This window comes from Centrocercus urophasianus, unplaced genomic scaffold (assembly GCF_019232065.1).
Source record: "Centrocercus urophasianus isolate 14NV4802_14NV808 unplaced genomic scaffold, USGS_Curo_1.0 seq_21, whole genome shotgun sequence".
Classification (NCBI taxonomy): Eukaryota; Metazoa; Chordata; class Aves; order Galliformes; family Phasianidae; genus Centrocercus; species Centrocercus urophasianus.
The window spans coordinates 21,028,385-21,055,103 of record NW_024884767.1 but is presented as its reverse complement, the minus strand read 5'-3'; the positions used below and the strand labels follow the sequence as shown (position 1 = coordinate 21,055,103).

The following is a 26,719-nucleotide window of genomic DNA, read 5'->3' as shown; positions in this document are numbered from 1 at the left end:
CTCATGCCATTCCATGTCACTGTCCTGTCACTGTCACCAGAGAGCAGAGAGCTCCTGTCCCTCTGCTCCTGAGTGAGTTCAAGTACAAGGTAATTTGGCAGAAAACAAAAGCCTTTGCATTCCAGCTTGTCCTCAGGTACAGGAAGGGCTAGGGATTCTAGACTTTCATTCTGAATGATGCCCAATTCAGAGTTAACAGTCTGGTTGTATTCAATATATTGGCTACCACAATTACAGGTGTACTAACAATACATTTTCAGATTACTAGCATTCACCGAACTCCCACAGCCATACTTAAGGAATTTGGTCACATTGAATAAAAACTGTCATGCCTAGATTAATGAATAGTATCTATCTATTGCTTTAATAAACTACAGATTTGTTGGCTTACCAGTTCACTGTCTGCAAAGCACATGCAAAGACATGAGAAAAATACATCCTGGACACAAGCACATGAAGTTATAGAACAATACAGAGATTTCCAAGTTTTCCAGGGAAACTCTTGATATAACCAAGTGTTTGAATCTTAACCCAAGGTGTTCCTATAGGGGTGAAAGAGGATCAGCCTGTTAACTGATATCATAAGTTAAAGGTAGACTGTGCCTGACATCCAATGGTATTTCCCTGCCATCTACTCTCTCAAGCAATTTTTTTTTTACTATTTCTAGTATTTCAGGTGGAGCCTGAGTGACTGTATTGATACACACCTTTGTTACGACTACTGCAAAATTTTCTTGCTTTGCATAGACAGAAGACCTCAGGGCGCAACTTAAATGAGAAGTGGTCAAACCGTATTAACAGGTAGCTTTTCGGGATGGAGGTGTGTTTTAGCTGTATGAGATTGTAGTGAACAGAGTTCACCCAAAAGATGGTATTCTGTCAAAAAATAACAGTCTATCAGTACAAAGTGACAAGGTGGTGTCACAGAGCCTGGCTGCAATGCCTTCACTCCACCCTCCTGCTGTTTCTCTTACAGTTAGCACATCAAGCTCTATGATGCTGCCAACATCTAAGGTTGCCTAGGGAACTTCTGCAAGGAATGGATTCCTTGCATACCAGCTGCACTATGTTTTTGTACCTTTCCTTGATGAATGAATATAGCTATACCTTCAACTTAAGTTTAAATTCCAAGTCACCTCTAGCAATCATTCCACAAGAAGCTCCAGGTTGCTGCAAGGCCTCCACTCCTCTGTAATGAATAAACCAAGAAACCTCAGCTGCTTTTCATATCTCTTGCTCTCCAGATCCATTGCCATCTTTACTGCCCTCTCTAATAGTTTCATGTTCTGATACTGTGAGACCACCATCTGAACTCAGCACTCAAGGTGAGATCACAAAGCACAGAGCAGAGCAAGAAAACCATTTTCCTTGCTAAGGGGCACTGTTGGACCTGACGCACCTCAGGGTATGCTTGGACATTTTGGCTGCCAAGGCACAATGCTGATTCAGATTCAACTTGCTATCAAGAGAACCTCCAGATTCCTTTCTGTAGCTGCTCTCTGGCCTCTCACCCTCAATGTGTACACATAACCAGCTCTGCCAAATAAGACATAGAATCTGACACTCTTGTAGATGTTAATGTGGCCCTCTGATTTGTTCAGTTCTCTCTAAGGCCTCCATGCCCTAAAGTGAGTGAACAGCTCCTCCAAATACACTACTGTACACTTTCAGTATTTGAGCGTTCAAGTCTTACATTCAAATCATTTATAAAAATATAAAAGGAGACAGGCCCTAAAATGGAGCCTGCAGAACCCCACCAGTGACTAGTTACATCTGCCTAATAAAACTCCTGTAAGACACTAAGCCCAACTTGCCAGGTAATTACAAACTCCAGTCCAATATAAAAAAAACCAAACAAACACTAAGACTTGCCATGCTCTCTAGAGCTCTGCTCTTCTCAGTTCCCACAATTTTCAGTACATGGACAATGACAGAATGCCCTGGGTTAAAAAGGACCATAATGACCATTGAGTTTCAACCCTCCTGCTATGCACAGGGTCATCAACCACCAGACCAGGCTGCTCAGAGCCACATCCAGCCTGGCTTTGAATGCCTCCAGGGATGGGGCATCCACAACCTCCTTGGGCAACCTGTTCCAGTGCGTCACCAACCTCTGTGTGAAAAACTTCCTCCTAATATCTAACAAAAATCTCCCGCCTCAGTTTTAAACCATTCCCCCTTGTCCTATCACTATCCACCCTGGTAAACAGCTGTTCCTCCTATTTATATGCTCCCTTCAAGTATTGGAAGGCTGCAATGAAGTGTCCCCAGAGCCTTCTCTTCGACAAGCTAAACAATCACAGTTCTCTCAACCTTTTCTCATGTGACAGATGCTCCAGCCCTCTAATCATCTTAGTGGCCCTCCTCTGGACCCAGTCCAAGAGCTCTGTGTCCCTCCTGTACTGGGGGCCCCAGGCCTGGACGCAGTACTCCAGGTGGGGCCTCACAAGAGCTGAGTAGAAGGGGACAATCACATCCCTCTCCCTGCTGGCCACCCCTTTTTTAATGCAGCCCAGAACACAGATGGTCTTCTGGGCTGCAAATGCACATTGCTGGCTCATGTCCAGCTACTAATCCACCAGGACCCCCAAGTCCTCCTCCTCAGTGCTGCTCTCAAGGAGATCTTCCCCCAGTTCGTATAAAACCTGGAACTGCCCTGACTCAAATGCAATACCTTGCACTTGGCCTTGTTGTACCTCATTAGGTTCTCATGGATCCACTTCTCCAGCCTGTCCAGGTCCCTCTGGATGGCTTCCCTTCCCTCAAATGTATCAACTGCACCACGCAGCTTGGCATCATCTGTGAACTTGCTGAGGGTGCACTCGAAGGTGCAGACCGACCCCATAGGACACAGCTTGTGACCAGCCTCCACCCTAACACAGAACCACTGATCACAACTCTTTGGATGCATCCAGCCAGCCAATTCCCATCAAACAGTCCATCCTTCAAATCCACGACTCTCCAATTTAGAGAGAAGAATGTGATGAGGAACCATGCCAAAGGCTTTGCAGAAGTCCAGGTAGACAATGGTAGATGACTTCCACCATCCTTCCACCATCCACCAAAGCCATCACTCCATCATAGAAGGCCACCTGATTGGTCAGGCACAATCTGTCCTTAATGAAGCCATGCTGGCTGTCTCGAATCACCTGTTTGTCTCGTATGTGCCTTAACATAGCTTCTAGGAGGATCTGCTCCATGATGTCCCCAGGCACAGAGGTGAGGCTCACAGGCCTGTAGTTCCCCGGGTCTTCCTTTCTCCCTTTCTTAAAAAGACGAGTAATGTCTCCCTTTTTCCAGTCACTGGGGACTTCACCAGACAGCCATGATTTTTCAAATATGACAGAGAGCGGTTCGGCAACCACATCAGCCACCTCCTTCAGAACCCTAGGATGGATATCATCCTGCCCCATGGACTTATACACATTCAATTTCAAGAGGAGGACTCGGACTTTTCCCCCATTACAGTGGGACAGAAAGCATTCCCCGCACCCTCACGTAAAGGCTCAGGGCCCTGGCAGAAATGGGAAGCCTGACCACCCGTGAAGACTGAGGCAAAGTACTCATCCAGTACCTCTGCTTTCTCTATGTCTGAGGAAGCCAGCTCCCCATTACCTTTCATCAGACGGTGAACACTCTCCTTGGCCTGTCTCCTCCTGCCTACGTACCTGCAGAACCCCTTCTTGTTATCTTTCACGTCCCTCACCAAGTTCAGCTCCATCTGCGCCTTGGCTTTCCTAATCCTATCTCTACACACATGGACAACAGCCCTGTATTCCTCTCAGGATACATAACCCTGCTTCCATTTTCTGTACATCTGCCTCTTCTCTCTCGGCTTAAGCTGCGGGTCCTTGCACAGCCATGATGGTTGCCTGCCTCCCCTGTTTGGCTTTTTCTGCTGGGAGATGGAGAGCCATTGCACTCTCAGAAGGCTGTCCGTAAAGAGCTGCCAACTTTGTTCTGTGCCCATGCCCTTAAGGACAGTTTCCCAGGGGATCCCACTCAGCAGTTCCTTGAGCAGCCAGAAGTTTGCTCTACTAAAGCGTGGGGTCCTAGCTCTGCTTGTTCTCATGCCCTCATTCTTCAAGATCACAAACTCCACCAGGGCATGGTCACTACAGCCCAGGCTGCCTCCAACCTCAACCTCTCTAATGCTCTCCTCTGCATTGGTGAGCACCTGATCCAGTAAGGTTTCACCTTAGGTTGGTCCATCTATTACCTGGACCAGGAAGTTGTCCTCGACAGATTCCAGGAATCTCCTGGATTGTCTGCCACCTGCTATTCCGCTATCCCAGCAGATATCCAGGTGGTTGAAATCCTCCATCAGGACAAGAGCCTGTGAGCACAACACCTCCTCCAGCTGAAGCAAGAAGGCATCGTCAACAGCCTCCTCCTGAGCAGGTTCCAATCACTAGCTGCCCCTTACTGGATTGATCTTTGATTTTTACCCACAAGCTCCCGACCTGATCATGGCCATTCCTCAGACACAGCTCTTCGGAATCTATCCACATGGAGGATACCTGTCTATCTCTTCTGAGAAGCCTCTATTGAGGTATTCCAATCATGAGATTCATCCCACCATGTTTCTGTGATAGCAAGCAATTAGGTCATACTTTCCCAATCATGCCACAGTTTCTGGTTATTTCCCATGCTGTGCGCATTGGTATAGAGGCATTTCTTGAGGCTTCTTGGAGCCCTCCTTACTACTTCCAGGACAAGTCTGGGGTTTTTCCCTACTGCCTTCCAAGGTGATAGCATTCCCAGGCGCTTGTTTGTCCTCCAGTACATCTCCTTGCCCCATCATATCTAGTTTAAAGCCCTTCTAACCAACCTAGCCAGCTTGCTCCCAAGAATATTTGTGGCCCTTTTAGTTAGCTGGTTCCTGTCTGCTGTCACCATCGTCCCTTTCTCAAGCCTGCGTCCAAAGCCATAGTACCCAAAGTCCTGACTGCGACACCATTCACAAAGCCATTTATTTAGCATGTCCTCCCACCTTCTTTTGTGCAGATCCCAGTCACCAACTGAGAGGTCAGAGGAAAACACAACTTGTGGTCCTGATCCTTTCAGCCATTTCCACCAATAATCTCCTTCCCTCGATCCCGGATGCTCCTCAGGCTTTCTACTTCCTCCTTTAGCTCTACCACCAGGCTGAGCAGATCATCCACCTGCTCACACCACACTCAGCTGGTATCTCGGCTGCCCTCCTGTAGCAGTGACAGGTCAGGCATTCTCTGCAGCCTGACACCTGAACTGCGGCATGGCCGTTCACGCTTTCAGTCCGGGTCTCCACGTCCCCTTTAGCAGCAGCTCGCCGCCGTGCGGTGACCACGGTTGCACCTCGGTGTGTCCAGCGACCTGTTAAGTGACCTGTTACGTGCTAAGTGCTAAGCCGCCTCCTACATGGCAAGGTGCCCCGCCCTGCCTGCGCAAACTGCCGTGCAAACTGCCGTGCAAACTGCCCTGCCGTGCCGTATTTGCCCGCCCTGTTCGCCATGTTCCCAGCTCGCTGAGCTCGCTAGGCACCGCCTTTACTCGCACAGGGCGGGATTGCCACCAACACTCCTCACCCCGCCCACATACGTCAGAGCCGCCGCGCTGCCGAGGGTGGAGGGTGCCTCGCTCTCCCTCAGCTTCTTGGAGCTTAGATGCGTTTTTTTCTGCTGCGATTTGGACCTTCTACGAACGGTCCCTCATCACGAGGCTCTGCTATAAGAATGATCTGCTCAGGGTTTGCTCTGAAATGGCGTCTACAGGCACTTTTAAGATTGCCGCCGACACTCCTCTTTCCACCCACATTAACATATAATGACTGTGTTAAATGTGAAATAAACCTTAAGGGTGCACTTCAGGAATCCTTCCGCCCGACTAGTCACAGAACTGGGCAGACAAGCCCATAAACCATTGACACTGTTAATACTGTATACATAAATTAAAGCACTTTTATCGAGATATATGGGTTAAGTAATCTCTGCCATTGTCACCACCTAGTTTATCTGGCTTTGCACATGTTCCAGTACACATCAGTTACACTTCTAGACTGCGTTGGACTCTTTACTGGTCAAAACAATTTTTTTTTATCAGTTTCTAAAGCTATCTGTCACTCCCAGCACACTGGATGCAAGTAAAACAAGTTTTCCACTCCTTTCCAAACGTGGTTTTAGAAATGTTAGTGCACTAGCAACTGCCTTAGATTCGTCCATGAGATTAGATTCTTCTTCTTAGAAGAAGAATCTTAGAAGATTCTAAGAATCTTCTTAGATTCTTCCCCTCATAGCTTCCAGTCTTCCTTACATTTACTCAAGTTCTCACTGACTATAGAAAAATTCCAGTGGACAATGAGCAGACCAGTCAGCTGCCTTTTTTTTGTTTGTTTGTTTGTTTGTTTTTTGTTTTTTACATCATTCCCTGTACCAATAACCTATTTAAATTACAGCAGTCCTTTCTCTAAGACAACTTGCAAAACTAGCTGCAACATATGCTTCCCTGTGGTTTCTGTTTCCTGAGGGCTACTTGTCACAAATACCTTCTAGCCATCACCACTAAGAAACTCACAATTTCAGTCAGCAATAAAACCATAAATAAGTTAAAAAAAGAAAAAAAAAAAAAAAAAAAAAAAAACAAAAAGAATAAAGCAGAGAACAGAACAGACAAAGTCTCTCTGGTCTTCAGAAGTAAACAAATACCACACTCCCAGATTATGGTTGCAATCATACTCACCCCACACAGTGCTGGATAGAAAGAGAACATACGCAAGGACTTAGAAAGTCCCCTGATAAACCCTAGCAGGTCAACTGCTAAATATGCATGAACAGGAATTACTCAGTACCTAATTGCTCAGAGTTAACGTTTTTCATTAGCAGTTCACTAATTTTTCCACTAGTAAAAAACACACATCTTTATCAAACTTTGTACATTAAATACACTCATGTATACTTGTTTCAAAAGTTAAAAAGCAGTCTACAGGTTTTTAAGAAAAATAATCAACACCCTTCTCCCATTTTCTCTTGTTATATCATAATCATGAAGACAATTAAACAATTTTGATTGAAATTTTCTTATAAGTTTAATTAGCTTAAAGAACACATCCGGAACAAAAGACAAATTTTAACAGTCCATCTTGCATAGAGAAGAGCAATTGCAAACAATGCCATCCAGATTTAAATACAAAGTCGTTTCCAGCATACGCAGAATCGTGGACAGACAGCACCATACTACCCCAGCACTACTAAATCATTAAACAGCTTATTTAGCATTTCCCAACCATGGTATCATCCCACAAACAAGCCACATTAACCCTAAAATGCAATAAAAAGAAACAACTGTTAATTCCTAACTGAGCACCAATATACTGGTGTTTCCATCATTTACTAGAGAAAGCAACTTGTTCTGAGATAGCAAGCTGAAGAATACAAGATGTATGGGGTCCATAGCACCACTTGGTATTGCTAACTCAAAAGGAATTCGCAAATAGCATCGCTTAGTTTAACTTTTGCTAACTCAGAAGGAGTTGCTTAGTTTAACATATGCTAGCCCAAACAAATTCCCAAAAGGAAGTCAGCCGAAAGGGGCCAATGAGAGAACAATGGAAAGGGGAGCAAACAGGATAAGAAATTGCAGAGGCACACAGGGTGGGAGAAGAGCTCAAAACTCAAACAAAGGTCAGAAGGACATGGCGAGGAAGACTACCGACTTCATCCAGGGACGACCGCCAGGTAGGGAGGAAGACGTCGAGCCTTCATCCAATGACCACCAGAGGAAGCTACTGCACATGCACTAGGGGGAGGGACAGTATGTAAATGAATTCCTGGAAAAGTAATGAATGTGTCAGTAGGTCTTGAGAAATACTGCAGAATATGTATGGGCTTGGCTTATAAATGTATAGAGAGCCCATCCTCTGGTGTGCCAGCTAGGAGGAGCGATCCCCCTTGTACCCAGCGTGTGGCGCAGCACTGAAATAAAAACGTATCTGCTCTTACAACCTTACGTGGGTTAGAGAGTTTGATTCCACAAATCAATTTGGCACCCCAGATGGGACAATCTCTATTCGGCTGCAGGACTGGTTGAGAGGGGGCCTCTGGTGTGTGGCCTGAGAATTCTTGGAGGGACTCTCCCTCCTCATCTAATCACTGTGGGGACAGACAAGGACCATCTGCAAGCAGATCAGGTATGTTTGAAACGAAGGCTCCATAAGGTGCATGCAGGAGCAGAAGGGGACTCCGTAAGATGTGAGGGGACCCCCCACACAGGAGGGTTTACCCTGAGACTGGACTAGTCCAGAGGGACAGGATAGGAAGGTAATTAGCGGGGACAGGCATTTTATAGCACTGTATCTGATTCCAAGGATCATGGGTTTGAGTCCCACCTCTGGCTTGCAATTGTAAGCTAGGCTAGCGTTTGGGCACTAGTAATCATGGGTTTGTAGTAATCTAGAACTCATGTTGATTCCAAGGATTGTGGATTTAAGTCCCACCCCAGGTTAGCGAGGTATAGTGCTGACACCTGTCAAATGATAACCTGTATCACTCTAGTTGCAGTAGTAGGAATAGTAATCCGCACTGTTATTACCATCTGCTGCAAACATTCAGTACTGTGTGTCTGAATAACTGTTATTGATACATTCACGATATCCTTTTAAACATCTGAACTAAGATGTTACCTGAGCTGGCAAACCTAAGTGTCGGAGTGAATGTGGTGTGACTAAGGTATAGCTAAGCTACAGAGTGAAAGTTGGGTCCTAATCTGTGGTTCCATCCTCCCGCGAGGGAAATGGCAAAGTGGAAGTTGTTAATTGTTTTGCTCATCTATACTACTCCCCTGTATGTATTATTTTTGATAAACTGGGAAAAAGGGGATCTGAGTGGTTTTAGTGTAAATGTAAATGAACTTCTTGGAGTGGGATGAATATGGGAACTTATATATCATAAATTACAGTAACGGACCAGAAGAAAGGTGTATATTTCACAGAACAAATGTATGCTGTCCAGTTTATGTTATACTCTGTTCAGACTGTAAAGAGATATATTGAGTATAGGGTATTGGTGTTACTTGAGCCTGGAGTGTGGACAAGAGTGCTGGAACAAGTTCCAGGGATTGTTTTGGGGAAACTTCAGGATAGAAGGAGTAATTTGTGGAAACATTAGTAAACTAACAAAACAACAAAATAGTGCTATGGGAGGGTCACAAGGGGGAGAAATACCTAAAAAGACACCTCTCGGGCCTACACTGGCACATCGGAAGGATGCTGCAGGAGGGCCAGGGGATACTTTGAATAAGAAAACCCTGATGAAATACTGCAACCAATGGTGGATGCTATACAAGTTAAAAGATGGGGAAAAGTGGCCCCTAAATGGGACCTTAAATTATATACTATTTTGCAACTAATGCTATTTCTAAGAAGGGAAGGCAAATGGGACAAGGTCACATATGCAGACATGTTCTTTACCCTCTGAAATCACCCAGAAAGGCAAAAAGGATAGGGGCCCTGCAGGATCCTTTAGTGTTAGCATTATGAAAAGAGCAACAAACAGGAAAATGAAGCGTTGCTGCTCAGCATGTAGCTTAGGGCAGCAGTGCACCAGACTAACAAAAATTAGAACCCCTGACAAATTGTTTGATCAGTATCAGGCTCCAGTCGTAAGAGGTGTTGGCATTGGAATGGAGAGAATATTCAGAGGAAGAAGAGGATTCTTCCCTCCCCGGAGCTCCACCAGATTCCCCTATTGCTTCAAGAACTGGAAAGTAGCAAAGTGCTTTCTTGACTCCCTTAAGGGAAGCAGTAGGACCAGACGGGGCACAGATTTTAGTCAAGGTCCCATTTTCTTCATTTGATCTGGAGAATTGGAAAAAGATTGCTAAAGATTATTGAAGTGATTGGGGGAAGGGAGGGGGGGGGGTAACACGGCATTTTCAATACAAGATCAGACAGCATAACCCAGATTGGAATGATATTCAGCTGTTACTGGATTCTATGACAGAAACAGAAGAAGATTTGATCCTAAAAACAGCCCAGAATCTGGCAGAGGACAGTTTGTGAAGAGGGCATAAAGATATAAAAGACAATTTTCCAAGACAAGATCCTCACTGGGATTTGTACAGGGCACCTGAGCGAGACCGCCTAATAGCATACTGAGAGTGGGTATAAAAGGAATGGAGAGAGCCATCTCCAAAGCTATTGATTGGTTCACCCTACACGCTATAAAGCAAGGACCAAGAGAGACTCCTTCGGAGTTTCTGGATAGGCTAAGAGATACCATGAGAAAACACACATCCTTAGATCCAGGATCAGAAATAGATATCCAGCAACTTACATCATTATTTATAGGACAATTAACAGGGGACGTACGACGGAAGCTGCAGAAAATGAAGGGTCTTGATGCACGAAACTTAGAAAGTTTGTTAGAGGAAGCATGGACGGTATTTACCAATTGGGAAGAGGAAAGTAGGAGGCATGACAAGCGAATATTAATGGCAGCATTAGGAGAGATAGGTAAATCAGGGATGAATAAGGTGAGACCGGGGATGAAAACACTGGACAAGGATCAGTGTGCAATATGCAAGAAAAAAGGACATTGGAAAAGGGACTGTCCTCAATGGAACCAGAGGGGTAAAGGGCCGTGGACAAGAATCCAAGCCCCATTAGAACAATGATGGGGACTGGGGAATTCCACCCTACTGGTTAAAATCAAGCTAGGGAATAAACAGCAGAGTATAGAATTTGTAACGGAGGCTTCTTATTCAGCCTTGAATGAATCCTCAACACCACTCAGTCAAGAATATACCGTGGTAACAGGGGCCACGGATCATCCAGAAAAGACATATTTTCTCAAACCTTTAAGTTAGGAAAACAGGTGGGAATACACAGATTTTTGTATATGCCAAATTCACCAAAATCTTTTCTGGGACAAGAGTTACTGGAACAATTGGATGCAGAAATAAAATTTGAGGCAGAGGAAATTAAGTTCAGAGTAAAGGACAAGTCCATTGTAGAATTACTTAGCTTGGCCTTAATAACTACCCCGGTAGACACAGAGATCCCAGAGGATATAAAATATCAGGTTTTTCCAGGAGTATGGGAAGTTGAAACCCTGGGGCAAGCTAGGAATGCATCTCCTTTGGTCATAAAGGTTAAATTAGGAAGCCAACCCCCAAGGATTAAACAGTACCCATTAGGGATGAAAGACAGGGAAGGAATACAACCAATAATTGACTGATTTATGAAATACGGCATATTGGTGAAGTGTGAATCAAAATACAGTACACCGATATTACCAGTAAGAAAACCTGACGGTAGTTATTGAATAGTACAGGACTTGAGGGCAGTTAGCAAAATAGCAGAGGATTTGTATCCTTTAGTAGCAAACCCTTATACCCTGCTTCCCATACTGTCTACTGAACTAGCATATTTTACTGTCCTGGATTTAAAGGATGCCTTTTTCTGCCTGCCACTTCCAGCCGAGAGTCAGCTGCTGTTCACATTTGAATGGGAAAACCCCAGTACAGGACAAAAATCACAATTGACTTGGACTGTACTCCCACAAGGATTTAAAAACAGCTCCACAATATTTGGGAATCAATTGGCCAAGGATTTGGAGCTATGGGAACGTCCACCTGACAAAGGGGTACTATTACAGTACATAGATGATCTTTTAATAGCTACCAAGACAAAAGAGGCATGCTTGAGATGGACAGTAAGCTTACTAAACTTCCTGGGGCTTAATGGCTATCGAGTCTCTCCACAGAAAACACAAGTGGCCCAACAACAGGTAACTCACCTGGGATATGGAATTGCTGTAGGGACACAGACATTGGGAACCGCCCGGAAGGAGGCTATTTGCTAGACCCCCGAGCATGTACATCTAAGGAGCTTCGAACATTCCTCAGAATGGCTGGATGGTGCCATCTATGGATACCCAACTATGGAATACTGGTAAAACCGCTCTACACGCTGATAAAATCCCAACCCAAAGACATAACATGAAACAGGGAGGCTAAAAAGGCATTCTGACAGTTAAAACAAGAGGTAATGAGAGCCCCAGCCTTGGGGCTCCCAGATGTCACAAAGTCCTTTTTGCTATTCTCCTATGAGAAATAGGGAATAGCTTTGGGGGTGTTAGCTCAGAACCTTTGGCTATATCGAAGAGTGGTAGCTTATATCTCTAAACAGCTTGATGAAGTAAGCAAAGGCTGGCCGGGATGCCTAAGGGCTGTAGCTGCCCTAGTAATCAACATCCAAGAAGCCTGAAAGCTTACAATGGGGCAAAAGATGACTGTACTAGTATCCCACAGTCTCCACGGTGTTGGAAGTGAAAGGGGTACACTGGCTTTCCCCTCAGCGATTTCTGAAATATCAAGCTATTTTAGTGGAGCAGGACGATATAGAAATACTAGTAACAAACATCATTAATCCAGCCTCATTTCTTAGTGGAGTTACGGAGGAACCTGTATCCCATGACAGTTTAGGGACTATTGAAGCTGTATGTTCTAGCTGTTTGGACTTGAAAGAGGAACCCTGAAAGGATGCAGAAGACATCTGGTGCATGGATGGGAGCAGTTTTGTTCAACAAGGAACTTGTAAAGCAGGATATGTGGTAACAACTGTTGAAAAGGTAATAGAGGCCAAAACCCTACTTCCAAATACTTTGGCGCAAAAGACTGAAGTAATAGCTTTGACAAGGGCTCTAGAATTGGCCAAAGGGAAAAAGATAAACACATGGACAGACTCAAAATATGCTTTTAGTGTTGTGCACGCTCATGGGGCAATATAGAAGGGGAGGTGCCTATTATCTGCCCAAGGGAAAAGCATTAAACATGCCCAGGAAATGCCTAGACTTCTGGAGGCAGTACAGCAACCAGAGAAAGTGGCTATTATGCATTGCTGCTCCCATCAAAGAGAAAATAATGCTGAAGAGATGGGAAATGCCTTAGCTGATCGGGAAGTGAAACGAGCAGCTGAGAATGCGGTGACAGAGGGGTCCTTGATTCCAGATAGTAAAATTCAAGTGGACGGTGAGCCAAAATATTCAAAAGGAGACTGCAACTTGATAAATGATCTAGGGGAACAGAAAAGAGAAGGACGGGCTTTTACGCCACAAAGGAAATTAATTATCCTATCAGCCACATTATGGGCTATACTAAAGGCAAAACATAGAAAAACCCATTGGAGTACAGAAGCCTTGTATAAGAGTTTAATGGGCAGATACAGCCAGAAATTTATATACCACAATGAAATAGATGACTCAGCAATATGAGATTTGTTTGCAGAAGAATCCAAAGACAGGTCAAAGGACCCAAATAGAGTAGATAGGAAGGAGAAATTTCCCTGGGCAACAGTGGCAGGTGGATTTCACAGAACTCCCGAGAAAAGGGGAGTATAGGTACCTGTTGGTCCTACCTGATACCTTTTCAGGATGGCCCGAGGCATATCCATGCCAAACTAATAAGGCAAGAGAAGTAACTAAAGCATTGTTGCATGAAATCATTCCAAGTTTCAGGGTGCTGGCAGTGCTATCCTGAGATAGAAGACCTCACTTTGTTGCTAAAATAGCGCAGCAAATGAGAATCCGTACTGGGGATTGACTGGCAACTACATACTCCCTCCAGGCCTCAATCCACTGGTCAAGTGGAAAAAATGAACCACCTGATAAAATTACAGCTAGTAAAGCTGGGACAAGAGGCTAGAATACCATGGCCCCGAGCACTGCCCTTGGCTTTATTAAGAATCCGGACTAAACCTTGAACCAAGGAAGGGTTGAGCCCTTGTGAGATTCCTTATGGAAGGCCTTATGCTGTACAAAAGGGAATTTCTATGCAGGTGGGGAACAAAGTGTTGAATGAATAAATGATAAGCTTGGCAAAGCAACTAAGGAGAATGAAGAAAACAGCATTTGGTACCAGAGCATGAGGCCTGGATGGCCCAATAGCATAATATCTCACCAGGCAACTATGTTTATGTTAAATCCCTCTCAGATTCACCCTTGGAACCAACGTGGAAAGGGCCTTACCAAGTACTCTTGACCACCCACACAGCAGCTAAAGTAGAGGGACTAATTCTGTGGATACACCATACTCGCCTGAAGAAGGTGATTCAACCGCTTTGGACTACAGAGACCAGAGGGCCTCCCGGAGTAGTACTCCGAAGAAAGCAACAAAATGAAGGACTCTGAAGGACTAATAATGGTAATATTAAAACTATTACTAGGAGGGGGTGGAGAAGCAATTCATAACATAGATGTTAGAACTAACATGTGGGTTACTTGGGCTAATCAAACTAATCAGGAGTCTTTCTGCCTTGCGTTACAATCAGCCTTGGACCCCTTCCAAACATGCCTTATTGTGGTACTACGGGGTTTTCAGTTGTCTATATTCGTAAACTATGTGAGTAACACTGTGGGCTTGTCTGCAAACCTCACAACCCTATGTAAAACACTGGGGGTAAGCTCAAGATGAACTATGTCCTGCTCAAGGTACAGAGCAAACACGGGGGCAGAAGACGCCCTTCGTATGAGCACAACAGTTAATAGTCTAAAGTCTAGATAGAAGATCTGCTGGGAGCGGTAGTGCATAACAAATCTAGACACGACCCAAATAGAACTCGGTGCTTTCACTCTGGAGGTAGAAAAGCATCAAGTGCAGCCTGAATGACTTGGCACTGGGGTAAGAGTGAGTTAGAACTTTGGAGGCCCATGAATCATGATTCCACCTTTACCCATCTGTCTGAGGTGGCCTCCCCCGCAAAGTAGAAACAAATAATGTGTGGAATAACAGCACGCAAGCAAAATAACTACCACCTGGGATATTCTTGGCATGTGGGGATCAAGCATGGCCTAGTATACCAGCAAGGCCAGTAGGTGGGCCCTGCTATCTTGGTAAATTAACCTTGTTTGCTCCTAGAATGAAGGACCTTTTGAACAACACAATTTGGAATAATAATAGATCACATAGGGGCAGCAGGAGTATACATCAACTATCAGAAACACACAATAGTCAGATTACATTCTGGAATTCTCCTACTAGAATAACAGCCACCCTTTTAACTTCAATACTTCCTGCAAAAAATGATGTGCATTTGGAGAGGTTGGCGTTTTTCATAGCAAAAGAAATAAATCTCACCTCGGCAGTAATATTGGATCCGGTATACGATTTGTGGATAATGTACGCCACGCAGTACTCCCGAACCAAGCCACTATAGATTTCCTGTTACTTGCTCAGGGGCATGGTTGTGAGGATCTTAGTGGGATGTGTTGCTTTAATCTTTCGGACCACTCAGAATCGATGCATAGGATGCTCACAAAAATAAAAGATAACATACAGGAAATACAAATTGAGACTAACCCAGTTACTGAGAGACTAAAGGGGATATGGGAAACACTTACTAGTTGGCTACTTGACTTTGCTTGGCTCAAGAAGCTTTTTGTATCCGGTGTTATCATTATCTTTCTGCTCACACTGATGTGCATTGCAATGAGGTATGTACTATGGCTCTGCAAAACATCTGGACCAGGGAATAGTGATGAAGAATGGAAAAAGCATAAACTAAGGCAAAAAATGGAAAGTTTAAGGGAGTCCTTTAAGGTCCTTCCTTTCCCAAAATGGGGCAATTTAGCAAAAGAATTCACTAAGTCACAATGAAAAGGGAGGAACTGAGACAGCAAACTGAAGAATAAAAGATGTATGGGGTCCATAGCACCGCTTGGTATTGCTAACTCAGAAGGAATTCGCAAATAGCATCTCTTAGTTTAACTGTTGCTGACTCAGAAGGAGTTGCTTAGTTTAATTTTTGCTAGCCGAAAGGGGCCAATGAGAGAACAATGGAAAGGGGAGCAAATAGGATAAGAAATTGCAGAGGCACACAGGGTGGGAGAAGAGCTCAAAACTCAAACAAAGGTCAGAAGGACATGGCGAGGAAGACTACCGACTTCATCCAGGGACGACCGCCAGGTAGGGAGGAAGACGTCGAGCCTTCATCCAATGACCACCAGAGGAAGCTACTGCGCATGCACTAGGGGGAGGGACAGTATGTAAATGAATTCCTGGAAAAGTAATGAATGTGTCAGTAGGTCTTGAGAAATACTGCAGAATATGTATGGGCTTGGCTTATAAATGTATAGAGAGCCCATCCTCTGGTGTGCCAGCTAGGAGGAGCGATCCCCCTTGTACCCAGCGTGTGGCGCAGCACTGAAATAAAAACGTATCTGCTCTTATAACCTTACGTGGGTTAGAGAGTTTGATTCCACAAATCGATTCAAACTTTTGAAATGAGTCTACTTGCACCTTCCAACCAATCAAGTAACATTTATAACTCACAAGGTTATCTACATTCTTAAACAGTCTATAAGCAAAATTAGGTAAGCCAGCTACTACTTTAATGAAAATTCTCTAGCAGATCTTAATCCACACACACTGTAAGAATCCAGTACTGACTTTTAATTAAGGAACCATATTTGTCCAAAAACCTAACCTGATGCTTGACAGGTCAAGTTACAAATCACTTTCAGTTAAGTATTTAATTGGTTTAAGCCATGCACAATATAGGACATGCAAAAATAGTTTTATATATCTAAGACAATGGTTTCAAAATATTATTTGTAAGAAAAAATGTTCAGTCATCCCAGCAAATGTTTCGTTACAATACATAAAATTCAGTGACTCATAGTTTTCACACCTTAAGCCACTAGTCACAACTTTAAAAACAAAAGAAAAGGTTTAGGAAGCATTTTTCAAAATTCCCTATTGTTTGAATAGTTTTACCAAATTCTTCAAAATGGACTAAAAGTAATTTTGTTAAGAGGCAGAATTCTTTCAGGTAACACTTCATTAGCCCTAATCACAATAGCCTTTTTCTTTTATGAGTATGAACTGAAAAGCTTTCATTTTCCTCATTATTAACTGCACTCAGGATGGGAGCTAGTGAAAACAAGAACTGGTATTTTAAGTATATGCACTCATGCATATGTGACTGTTCATGAGAAAAAACTACACTAGTGACTTAGTTGACATCACTACCTCACAGGTTTGAAAGGTGGAACAGCTCTACAACCATGAAAGCCTTTAACAAAACAGACAAAGTTAAAATTTGATTATCTCGTAGGGCAGATAGACAGTTTGCATACACAAAGCTAATGACAGTCTTCAGGTATACAGAATGAGAACATCAACATTCTCAGTGTAAGAGTTAAAAGTTATTTTACAATTAAAAATTAGTGAACTAATTAAGACTGCCAACAGCAGACAGAAAATCCATTCCTGTTACCACCTCAGAGAGCAGGAATCCCACATATGTACACAGACCTGGAGAAGAACTCTCAGTCTTTTGAGAGAGCTCTTCTCCCAGTCTTGAGAGCAGCTCTGCTGAGAAGGACTTAAGGATTCTGGTAGATTAAAGTTGTAACATGAGCCAGCAGTGTCTGCTTGCAGCCAGGGGAGCCAGCAGGGAGAGGAAGGTGATTGTCCTTGTCCAACAACCCAAGACCATAATGCTGAGGAACACTCCTAATGCGGTACAAAAGGCAAACTGCAATTCAATATCATTTTATTTCTGCAAGAAGTATTAAATAAATACTTAATTATTCTTTCTGCTAGTTGTGTTAGCACAAATGTTTCTGCTTTAGTAACTTAAAAAAAAAAAAAAGAAAAAAAACCCCAAACCACTTAGAAAACAGTTATTTTTCTTATTCCTTTAATTTCCCAGCACACAAGAAATTATGACTTAACTAACAAGTTTGTGAATTTTATTGCTTCTGCTATAAGTCTTAATGATTAATTCTACTAATATGTAAGAAGTCCAGTGCTGACAGAATACAATAATTGCAGCCTTCCAAGCAAGTCAAATTTACATCTTGTCAAATTCTGTTCAAACAGCTTAAGAAAAATAATTTCTCTGAACTCAAGAGAATTTGCATGGTATGCAGACTCTGTCAAACACGGATATATTTATTCATGTACACTAAAATTTTGCAGTTGCAATGGAAGTACAGATACACAATATCTGATATATCTCTAGATGTATCAGAAAGAACAGGCTAAAGTCAAATGGGCTTGCAACAGCATAAATAAAAAATGTATTCATTAACATAAACTTTTCATTTCCATGTGAATCCATGCACAGATTTTTAAATTTAAAAAAACCTTACTATTAATCTATTTCCCCCTCAACAGGTGGGAAGAAAAATCAAAACATTTACTTATACGCATTTTTTGGCACAACTAAACTAATTTTCCAAAAAATCATTTTGCTCATTACTGCAATACTATGCACACTTGCAATACTCTGAAGATATAAGTATAGACTCTGAAGATATAAGTATAGAACACCATTTTTAAAGAGTTATTTTAGAGCTCTTCACTCTTTCCTCAAGCAGTTTGACTCAGAAAAACTTCTGTTGTTCTGGAATAGCATGATTTACTAACAAAAGTAGAATTATGAGGACAGAAATTCAACAGCTGGATTTCAGCACTCTTCTACTCCAAAAACTGCTAGTTTAGTCACCTTGCTTTAAGAATAGTAAAATGTATCCCTCCCTCGTATATCTCCCAGTAATACTAAGATACGACTTCTCTGTGCATCCCACTGCTAAAATTTTTCCTGAAGCTTTACACAACATGGCTCTGAAGCACAACAGAGTCCTTAGACCAGAAAGTCCTTAGTTACTCTAAACAGCAACGTGAACCTACTTGCTGACAGAACCTTACATGTATGTTCCAGTGACTGATGATTTAATAAATGCAAGGTCCTAGAAGATCATTCTTTTACAAATATTTTGAAGGGAGGTAGTATTTATTAAAATTCCAGAGTATCTTCCCTGCATACCTTTATTCAAAGGCAAATCCTGAATCCAAAATCCAGTGGTAATCTTAAATAACTCATAAGCATTCAGCCTACTTCAAATTGTCTTCTGTTCAACCATAGGGAAAGAACATGTACAGACATCAGGGTTACAAGTTGTTACAGGTCACTGTAATTGCCTGCAGTTGCAAACTTCTGCACTGTAGCAAATATGAATTGTCTTAGATTCCCATCTCCAATAGGCAGCCATTCTTCTCCTCCCTGAAACCAGCACACACATAAAACAACCACTGCGTGGGATACTTTGTCACAACATAGTGCTTCGAATCATTGTGTTTGCTACCATTCTAAGGTAAATGCAGCTTTAAGTACTACTGCAATTGTTTTGTTCTTACTCATTCTTTTAAAGATGTAGTCAACATAGCTCAGTTAATATATTCGTAAGACAGTTTAATGCTTTATTAATAGTTACAAAGACAGATCTCTGGAAATTAGGCAAGGAAACATCAACCAAATAAGTGAGAAACTTCTCTGTTTTCTGCTTAAATGCCTCCTTTTAGGTGACGAGGAGGCACAAAACAAAGGCTGCTGACGTAAGTTTTAATTGCTGTTGTGTGAGAAATGAAGGCACAAGGACGCCCAAAAATTCTGAAGAGCAAGACCAAGGCACATCAATCCGGCTGTTAGGAGGTAACGGAGAAGTAAAACTGAATTAAGGGTAGCAAAGTATGTAAATCAAATTCTTGAGTTGACATCTCTTCAGGATGCTGTTTGATCTTTCAATGACGTTTTTCAGGGTCCAGCAGCCAGTGCTCTCTACACATCAAACTAGCAGATGCTGCTACATATAGCTGCTATTGAAGAAATGCAAGTTCGATATTTTTACAGAAAGAGGAAGGAAAAAAATAATAGACTTGCATTTCACAGACCATTTTCATCAGTACTCTGTAGACTATAAGTGAAAAGAATTTTCTTGAGCAAAGAATTCAGAGCTTAGAAATCCAGTATGCCTGAATTCTCAAAGATGTACTTGACTAAGAAAAGCCACTACGACACCGAGCTGAAAGTAAACCTAATTTTTCTGAGCAAATCTTCAGAATTTTTTACATTAGTCACCTAGAGTAATTATTTTCATGACATACTTGGAGCACTATTTCCTAAGGCTTCAACAACTTTATTCATGAACTTCCACAATCAAGAACATATTTTGTTTCCAGCCCTCAGACAGAACAGTCTTCAGGAATTGTTGACTACTACGAATTCACATTCAACTTCTGCAGCGGTTTTATAACTCACAAAGAACTAAAAAAACTTTTATTTAACTCACAAAGAAATCACTCTTTGTCTAAGATAAGCAGTGGCACATTATCAGTCTAGGGAATTCAATGCCAGAACAACCCAACAACACCATGAAGTATAATAAGCCAAGTAATTATACATCATAGAGAATCACAGAATGCTTTCATTTGAGAGGGACCTTAAAAATTACCTAGCTGCCAAACACTGGGATCAAGCACCATATCAGGCTGCCCACATTCCCATCCAACCAGTCCTTCTCAGCAGAGCTCTCAAGATGTTTTTTTCCTGGAGAACAGGGTTGGTTCTCTTCCCAGTGATGACAGGACAAGGGGAAATGGCCTCAAGTTGCGCCCAGGTAAGTTCAGGTTGGATATCCAGAAAAACTTCTTTACAGAAAGGGTTGTTAAACACTGGAATAGGCTCCCCACAGAGATGGTTGAGTCACCATCCCTGGATGTGTTTAAAAACCTTTTGGATGTGGTGCTCAGGGACATGATTTAGCAGACAGTTGTTAAGAGTTAGGGTAGTATGGTTAGGTTGCTGTTGGACTTGATGATCTTTAAGTTCTTTTCCAACCTGAGCAATTCTATGATTCTACTTATAGAAGAGCTGCAAGGCTGTAGAGAAAAAAATACTGTTTACATACTCCATCAACACTGGATTAATGTGAAAGGGAATGGTAAGAACTTGATTCACCTGCAGGTAAAAGAGGAGCACCCTGAGATCTCAGCATTATATGGTATTTTGCTTACATACAGGTCTTTCTGATTTTTTGGTGGAAAATAAAAACACACCCTCCACATGTAGAAGTTGAGAGGGAAAAGAGAAAAAAAATGAGGGCAAACAGTCAAGCCTCTAAGGATGAAAGCTGCTTTGAAATCAGTGGTGTTTTCTCACAGATAACATGTATTCATTGGACTAAGATAGTAAGCTCTGGTCAAAAATCTTGTATTCAAATTATTTTATTACACATGAAAATAATGTATTGCAAAAATGAAAAAGAAATAAGAAAGTGCATTCAACAAGACAGGACTCCAGGGTAAGAACTTTTAGCAACAACAACAACAGTTAGATAAAGGTTTTCTCTCCCTTCTAGTTTTGCTATCTCTGCAGAAAGCTGTTCCAGGTCAGATAGAAAGATCAACTAGCAAACATTTAACTAAGACTTGTTTCTTGGGATTTTTAATCACTACAGTTAATGATAACAATGACAACAAAAAGCACACTCTTCTTTCTTTTGAAAGTACAGATGCAGAGAGAGATTTTAATTTTTTTTAATTTTTAATTTTTTTTTTTAGTATTTAATCAAGGTTGAGTCTACTCATGGAGAAGGTATCTCGCTGCAATTAGTGGAGGGAGAGGAGATTCTTTGATATCTGTATATCTGACGGTGAGATTAAGACACTACAGGTCAAACATTGGCCCAATCAGTTTACTGCAAATCTTAGTTGCTTAGGGAAATATGAGAAGGGAAGATAGGCTGAAAGAGATAGGAAATAAAAGCAAGGTGTCTTTGCAGGATGCAAGAGAGAGTCACCACCGTGGATCCAGCACTGCTCATAGTGCATCCATTGGTCCAGTCACCACAGGGAATGGGAGAAAGCCCAAAAGCTTCACAGCACAGTAGCAAGCAGGCCCTGAGGGATTCCTTCCCAGGAGTTTTTTTTTTTCCCCCTAAGGGAATTTCCCCAACTACTTAATTTAGTTGGGGCCTCTTATCCCTCCAATCTCAGTGGGTTTTTTTTGTTGTTGTTGGTTTGGTTTTCCTTCTTGTTAGCTGTACACTCTTGGCCATCCAGATAAGTGAGCAGGGAGTGGTCCTCCATTTACCAGAGCTCAAGCATTACTGCCTTTTGCAGCGGTCAGCTCCTTCAAGCAGCGCCCCCCCAAAAGACCGCTTGTCTCCCTTCTGCTTATCTTTACAATCATAAGCAGAAGTATTGTGGCACACTGACGCTCACCACTCGCCTCCTAGATAAGTCCCAGCTGCCAGTTCAACCCTTATCATCAAAAGGCCTCACAAAGCAAGTTTTGTGCCAAGAAAAAAAAAAGGGGGAGGGGAGGGGGTTCACAAACCATCTCTCATATACAGGGAGAAAGAAATTCGGAAAGGGAAAAAGATACGCATCTTACAGTGAAAATAGCACCTCAGAAGGCAGAGTATCCATTCCCATAAAAGCATGCTAATCTTCTATCAATAGATTTCTATTTGTCCAATCTATAAACACAGTGCACACAAGATCACTCCTGCCTTTCATGTTGATGCTCTGTATCTAACCTTGTGCAACCTCCACCCAAATATCCTGACATGTGTTCAGAGGCCTAATTATGACTGAAAACTATGTTTACATGCAGCAGTCTCTCTCTCTACTTTCCCTCCTTCAACTAAGTTTTACCCATAAGGGGAAAAATAAAACATTAAAAAACCCTTCAAATTAATCCACATACATTCAGCAATGTATGTATTATTTGTTGACATAACCACACGTCTCAGCTGCACGAAACAAAACTGTCTCACCATCCTTTCCATACAAGCCAATACTCACTTAACTCAGGACTTGAGCTATAAGGACAGCATATAAAACAGAAGTTTTTTTCACTCACTTCATTATGGCTAGCATCCCAAATAATATGCTTTTATTTTTAGAAGGAAAAAAAGTTTAAAATGAAGGCATAAGAAGATGGAGTCCAGGTGTCCAACAGTCAAGAGACCAAGAGATTTCTCCAAGTGAAGCTTTTTCCTCCTCCCTTCAGCAGGAGAGACAATGACTCAGACACCCACCTTTGTGAATGCTACACTTAATGGTATCAAGCAGGAGCATCTAACATTGGTTCTTGTTATATCAAGTACTGATGTATCCTTTAACTCTAAAAGCACTCAAAAAGTCAGATTCTTACGAAGTAATCAAGACACATGACAGACAGAATTTTCCGCTATTTTTTATGAATACTCTTGTCATAGTAATGTCTTTTAACTGATCAGATCTCTCAAAACTGCAGTTCCACTGATGGAACTGATCATTAACAAAATTTTGGGTCATCTTTCAAGAGGAAGACAAAAACCTCCCAAAAGCAGTTACAGAACAAAAAATTGCAAAGTCCATTAATAAAGCCTTCTGCAGTCAAAAAAGTTTTGAAAAGGAAGAGTAGTAAATTTATCTCTGTATTTGCCCCAACTCTTATTCCACTTTGCAATTCACATCATTGCTCAAAACATAAAAAATACAGGAACATGATGGGCAAGTAAACATCCAGAGTCATCCAGACTGAACTGTCTCCTGAGAATGAGCTACACCCTCCTAGATATAGCTCTGTAGTTTGTTAGTACCATTCATGGAAGAAAAAGGAAGAGAAGAAAAAAAAAGATCACATACTCTTAAACACTTTTCCAAAGACCAGCGCATATAAGCTGAAGACCAATGACCGTAAGATACAGGAACAGATACAGTACTCATCAGTGGTAGCTGAAAAGTGCATACTGTTGAATATTGGAGACCAAAGCAATTAAAGCAGGTGCTATGTTTGTCAAGGTATTTGACAATGCTTATCTCAAACTCAGGGAAACATCACCACGGAAGTATTCCAGAACATTCTCTCTTCTACCTCAGCTCACAACATTCAATTTAAGTCTACAAAGCTAGAAACTTCCATATTTAATTGTTTCAACTGCAAATATAATATAGCACTTCAGCTAACTTTCTTCAGTGCTATTAGGGAAGAATTTTGCATGGGGAAAACATACACAAAGTTAGCAGAATAAGTTCTGAAACAGAAATAAATAATTTGAAATATCAGACAAATCTGATACATCTTTCAGATTTTACCCAGTGAGGGTATGAGATCATGACCTAATCAAATCTATTTTTACATGTAAATTAGTACAAAAAGTTCAAGAAGAAAAAATTTGATTTTTTTTTAAGCACGTCAAATTAAATGTAAATAGGTATATTCCCTAGATTGCATCATCATTTCTAGTAATTCCTGGATTACAGATTGAGAACAACTGAGCTAACTTGACTGGATATTAGGTCAAATTTCAGAACTAGTGGTGAGGCATTGTAACAAGCTGCCCAGTCACTGTCGTTACAGTCACTGTTCCTGGAGGGTTTTAATAAAGGTTTAGTGGGCATGGTGGTGACGTGTTGAAAGTCGGACTAGATTATCTTAGCGGTCTTTCCCAAGCTTGTGAATTATGAAATCATATCTTAACCTGATAGTTATCACTTATGAGCAAAATACGGCATATGAAGTAATTTTATGGATTTTAGACACTACTAGAGAGGACACACTCAGACCATAAATTCCACTCCCATCCCAAAAGTACATTCCTAATCACTTTACAGAAAGCTTTTTTGTGAATAATTCCTGACAGTAGCTTTTAAGAATGCACTGCTTAAGCGAAATTCCCCTTTGGGAAGCACACTGCAGTGTTCCAGATCAACACAAAAAGCTCCCACTCAGAACATAATATGATGGTTGGTCTGAGCTCCTCTAAAGAAATGTTTCTATATGTATCTTGTTTGGATATCATTAAGAATTTCTTCACTGAATGGTTGGTTATCAACCAGGCATCAAACACGCTGCCCAGGAATGTAATGGAGTTGCCAGTACCAGAGGTATTAAAGAGAAGTATGAATGTAGCACTTAAATACACAGTTCAACGGTGCACTTGTGGAATTTGGTATGAGGGTCAAATTTTGCAGACTTCAGCACTGTTAGATCAGCTAGAACAGTTTCCCATGCTTCAAAACAAGTCAGTGAATGCTACAAAAAAGGCCCTACATTACTACTTTCTACAATAATCAACCACACCTGAACAGAGCAGCATCAATTTAAAAAGCAGCACCAGTGTTAGATGTGAAATTGCCAACGTTATACTTTACAAACCAATTAGCAGAGTGATCTTAAAACAGATTTAAATTACAAACATTCCCTGTATTCATTCATTGTTCTAACAGGAAACTAGGAAAAAAAAAAAAAAAAAAAAAAAAAAAAAAAAAAGGAAAAACAATTTAAAGGATTGAAAAATAAAAAAAAAAAACAATTAAAAGCCCTGTTGAAAGGTACTGCTATGATTCAACCCAACAAGCAGCTTAACACCACACAGCCTTTTGCTCACTTTCCTCCATCTCAGTGGGATCAAGAATTGGGAAAATAAAATGAAGTAGAATTTGTAGATTTAGAGAAAAAGTTAAGAAAGTTAAGGAAGACATACATATATAAATTATTGTCATTACTATTATTTATATGTGCCTACGTGTATGTGTACATTCATATATAAAAACACAAAAATGTCTGCATCTACATATAGAGTTCTGTCCCCTTGCTGCTCCTTGTGCCCCCTAGGCCCCTAGCTTGGACGGGGAGTACAAGCAGCTCAGAAATTAGCATGTACTTGACTCTGCACAGCCCTGCTCAGCAACAAGTAAAACTTCAGTGTATCAACATTGTTTTCCTCCAAAAGCAAAAAATCAGCACAATACCAGACACTATGAAGATTTACTCTGTCCCAGCTGAAACCAGGTCAGGCACACATTCAGAGGGGAACTGTCACTTTGTCTAAGTTGGAAACTTAGGATGCAAAGACTAGCTCTGAAGCACTAGGAAGACTGATAAACAAAAGAAAAATTCACTGTTCACCTTACATACATTTTATATATTTTAGCAAAACATTTTATCAGAGCACTTTAATTTGCAATCATTTTCAAATTTACAGATACAGTCTTAGATTTACTAAACTAGTTCCCCAGTGGTATGGCACAAAGCCAAACAAAAAAATATGGGAAGTAAGCATGTTAGTACCTTTTTTTTTTTTTTGGCTTTGTTACCACATGCCATCAAAGATGGCAAGGGATTTAACCAAATCAATAATCGTGAGGTATTAATCAATATAGTGACAAAAAAAAAAAAGTTACCATAAGTCAGCTACATAACAGCAAATGCAGAATTGAAAACACAACAAAGAAACAAGTGAAATGACACAAATTTGTTGTTCAAACCACCATATAAAATTAAAGATCTAAAGCTCAATTGTCATTCTAAATCACTGAAATCCATACAACTACTTCTAAAATGCACACTACTCTCACCAGAATTTGTAAATGTGTAACTTGAATAAGCTCAGAGCATTCAAAAATAATGGGAACAACAACAAAAATCACAATAACCAAATGGTTAGGAAAATCCCAGGAACTAACCTTTACCAAAAAGCCATAAATATCTGCCTGTAATTGCTTACAGTACATTCAGTAACTCTTATATTGAAGACAGATCTCAAAAATTAAATGTATATATAACATACATAATATACCTCAACATCATCTCCAATACTTTTCAATAATTGCAAATATTAGAATATATAAGTAGTATTTATTCACCATAGTTAATGACTATAATTTATAACATCTTGTGGAATTACAATACAGTTTGCAAATATGTAGGTCAAACAAGACCTCACATAACTTGGATTTAGCAGTTCTACAAAATCAAAGCAAAAAAGATGTTAGTGCATCTGCAGAAGCATACACAGCAATTCAACATATTCACCTCCTAGATCCTTCAGCAAATTCACATTTTACAGTATAAGGGGAAGTTAATTACTACCATATCATGAAAGAATTGTTTGAATTAAATAATTTT

General features: G+C 41.3%; 2 protein-coding genes across 4 annotated transcripts in view; one reads left to right on the top strand and one right to left on the bottom strand.

The window, feature by feature from the left end:
- SPIN1 (spindlin 1) overlaps positions 1–26,719 on the bottom strand; it is a 65,491-nt gene that overhangs the window by 34,366 nt on the left and 4,406 nt on the right. The gene's annotated exons all lie outside the window — the stretch shown is intronic.
- Positions 10,147–14,162, top strand: LOC122162468 (retrovirus-related Pol polyprotein from transposon 297). The gene is given in 4 exon segments (XM_042822770.1): positions 10,147–10,486; positions 10,906–11,832; positions 11,835–12,311; positions 13,966–14,162. Coding segments are annotated over 4 exon segments (1,941 nt in total).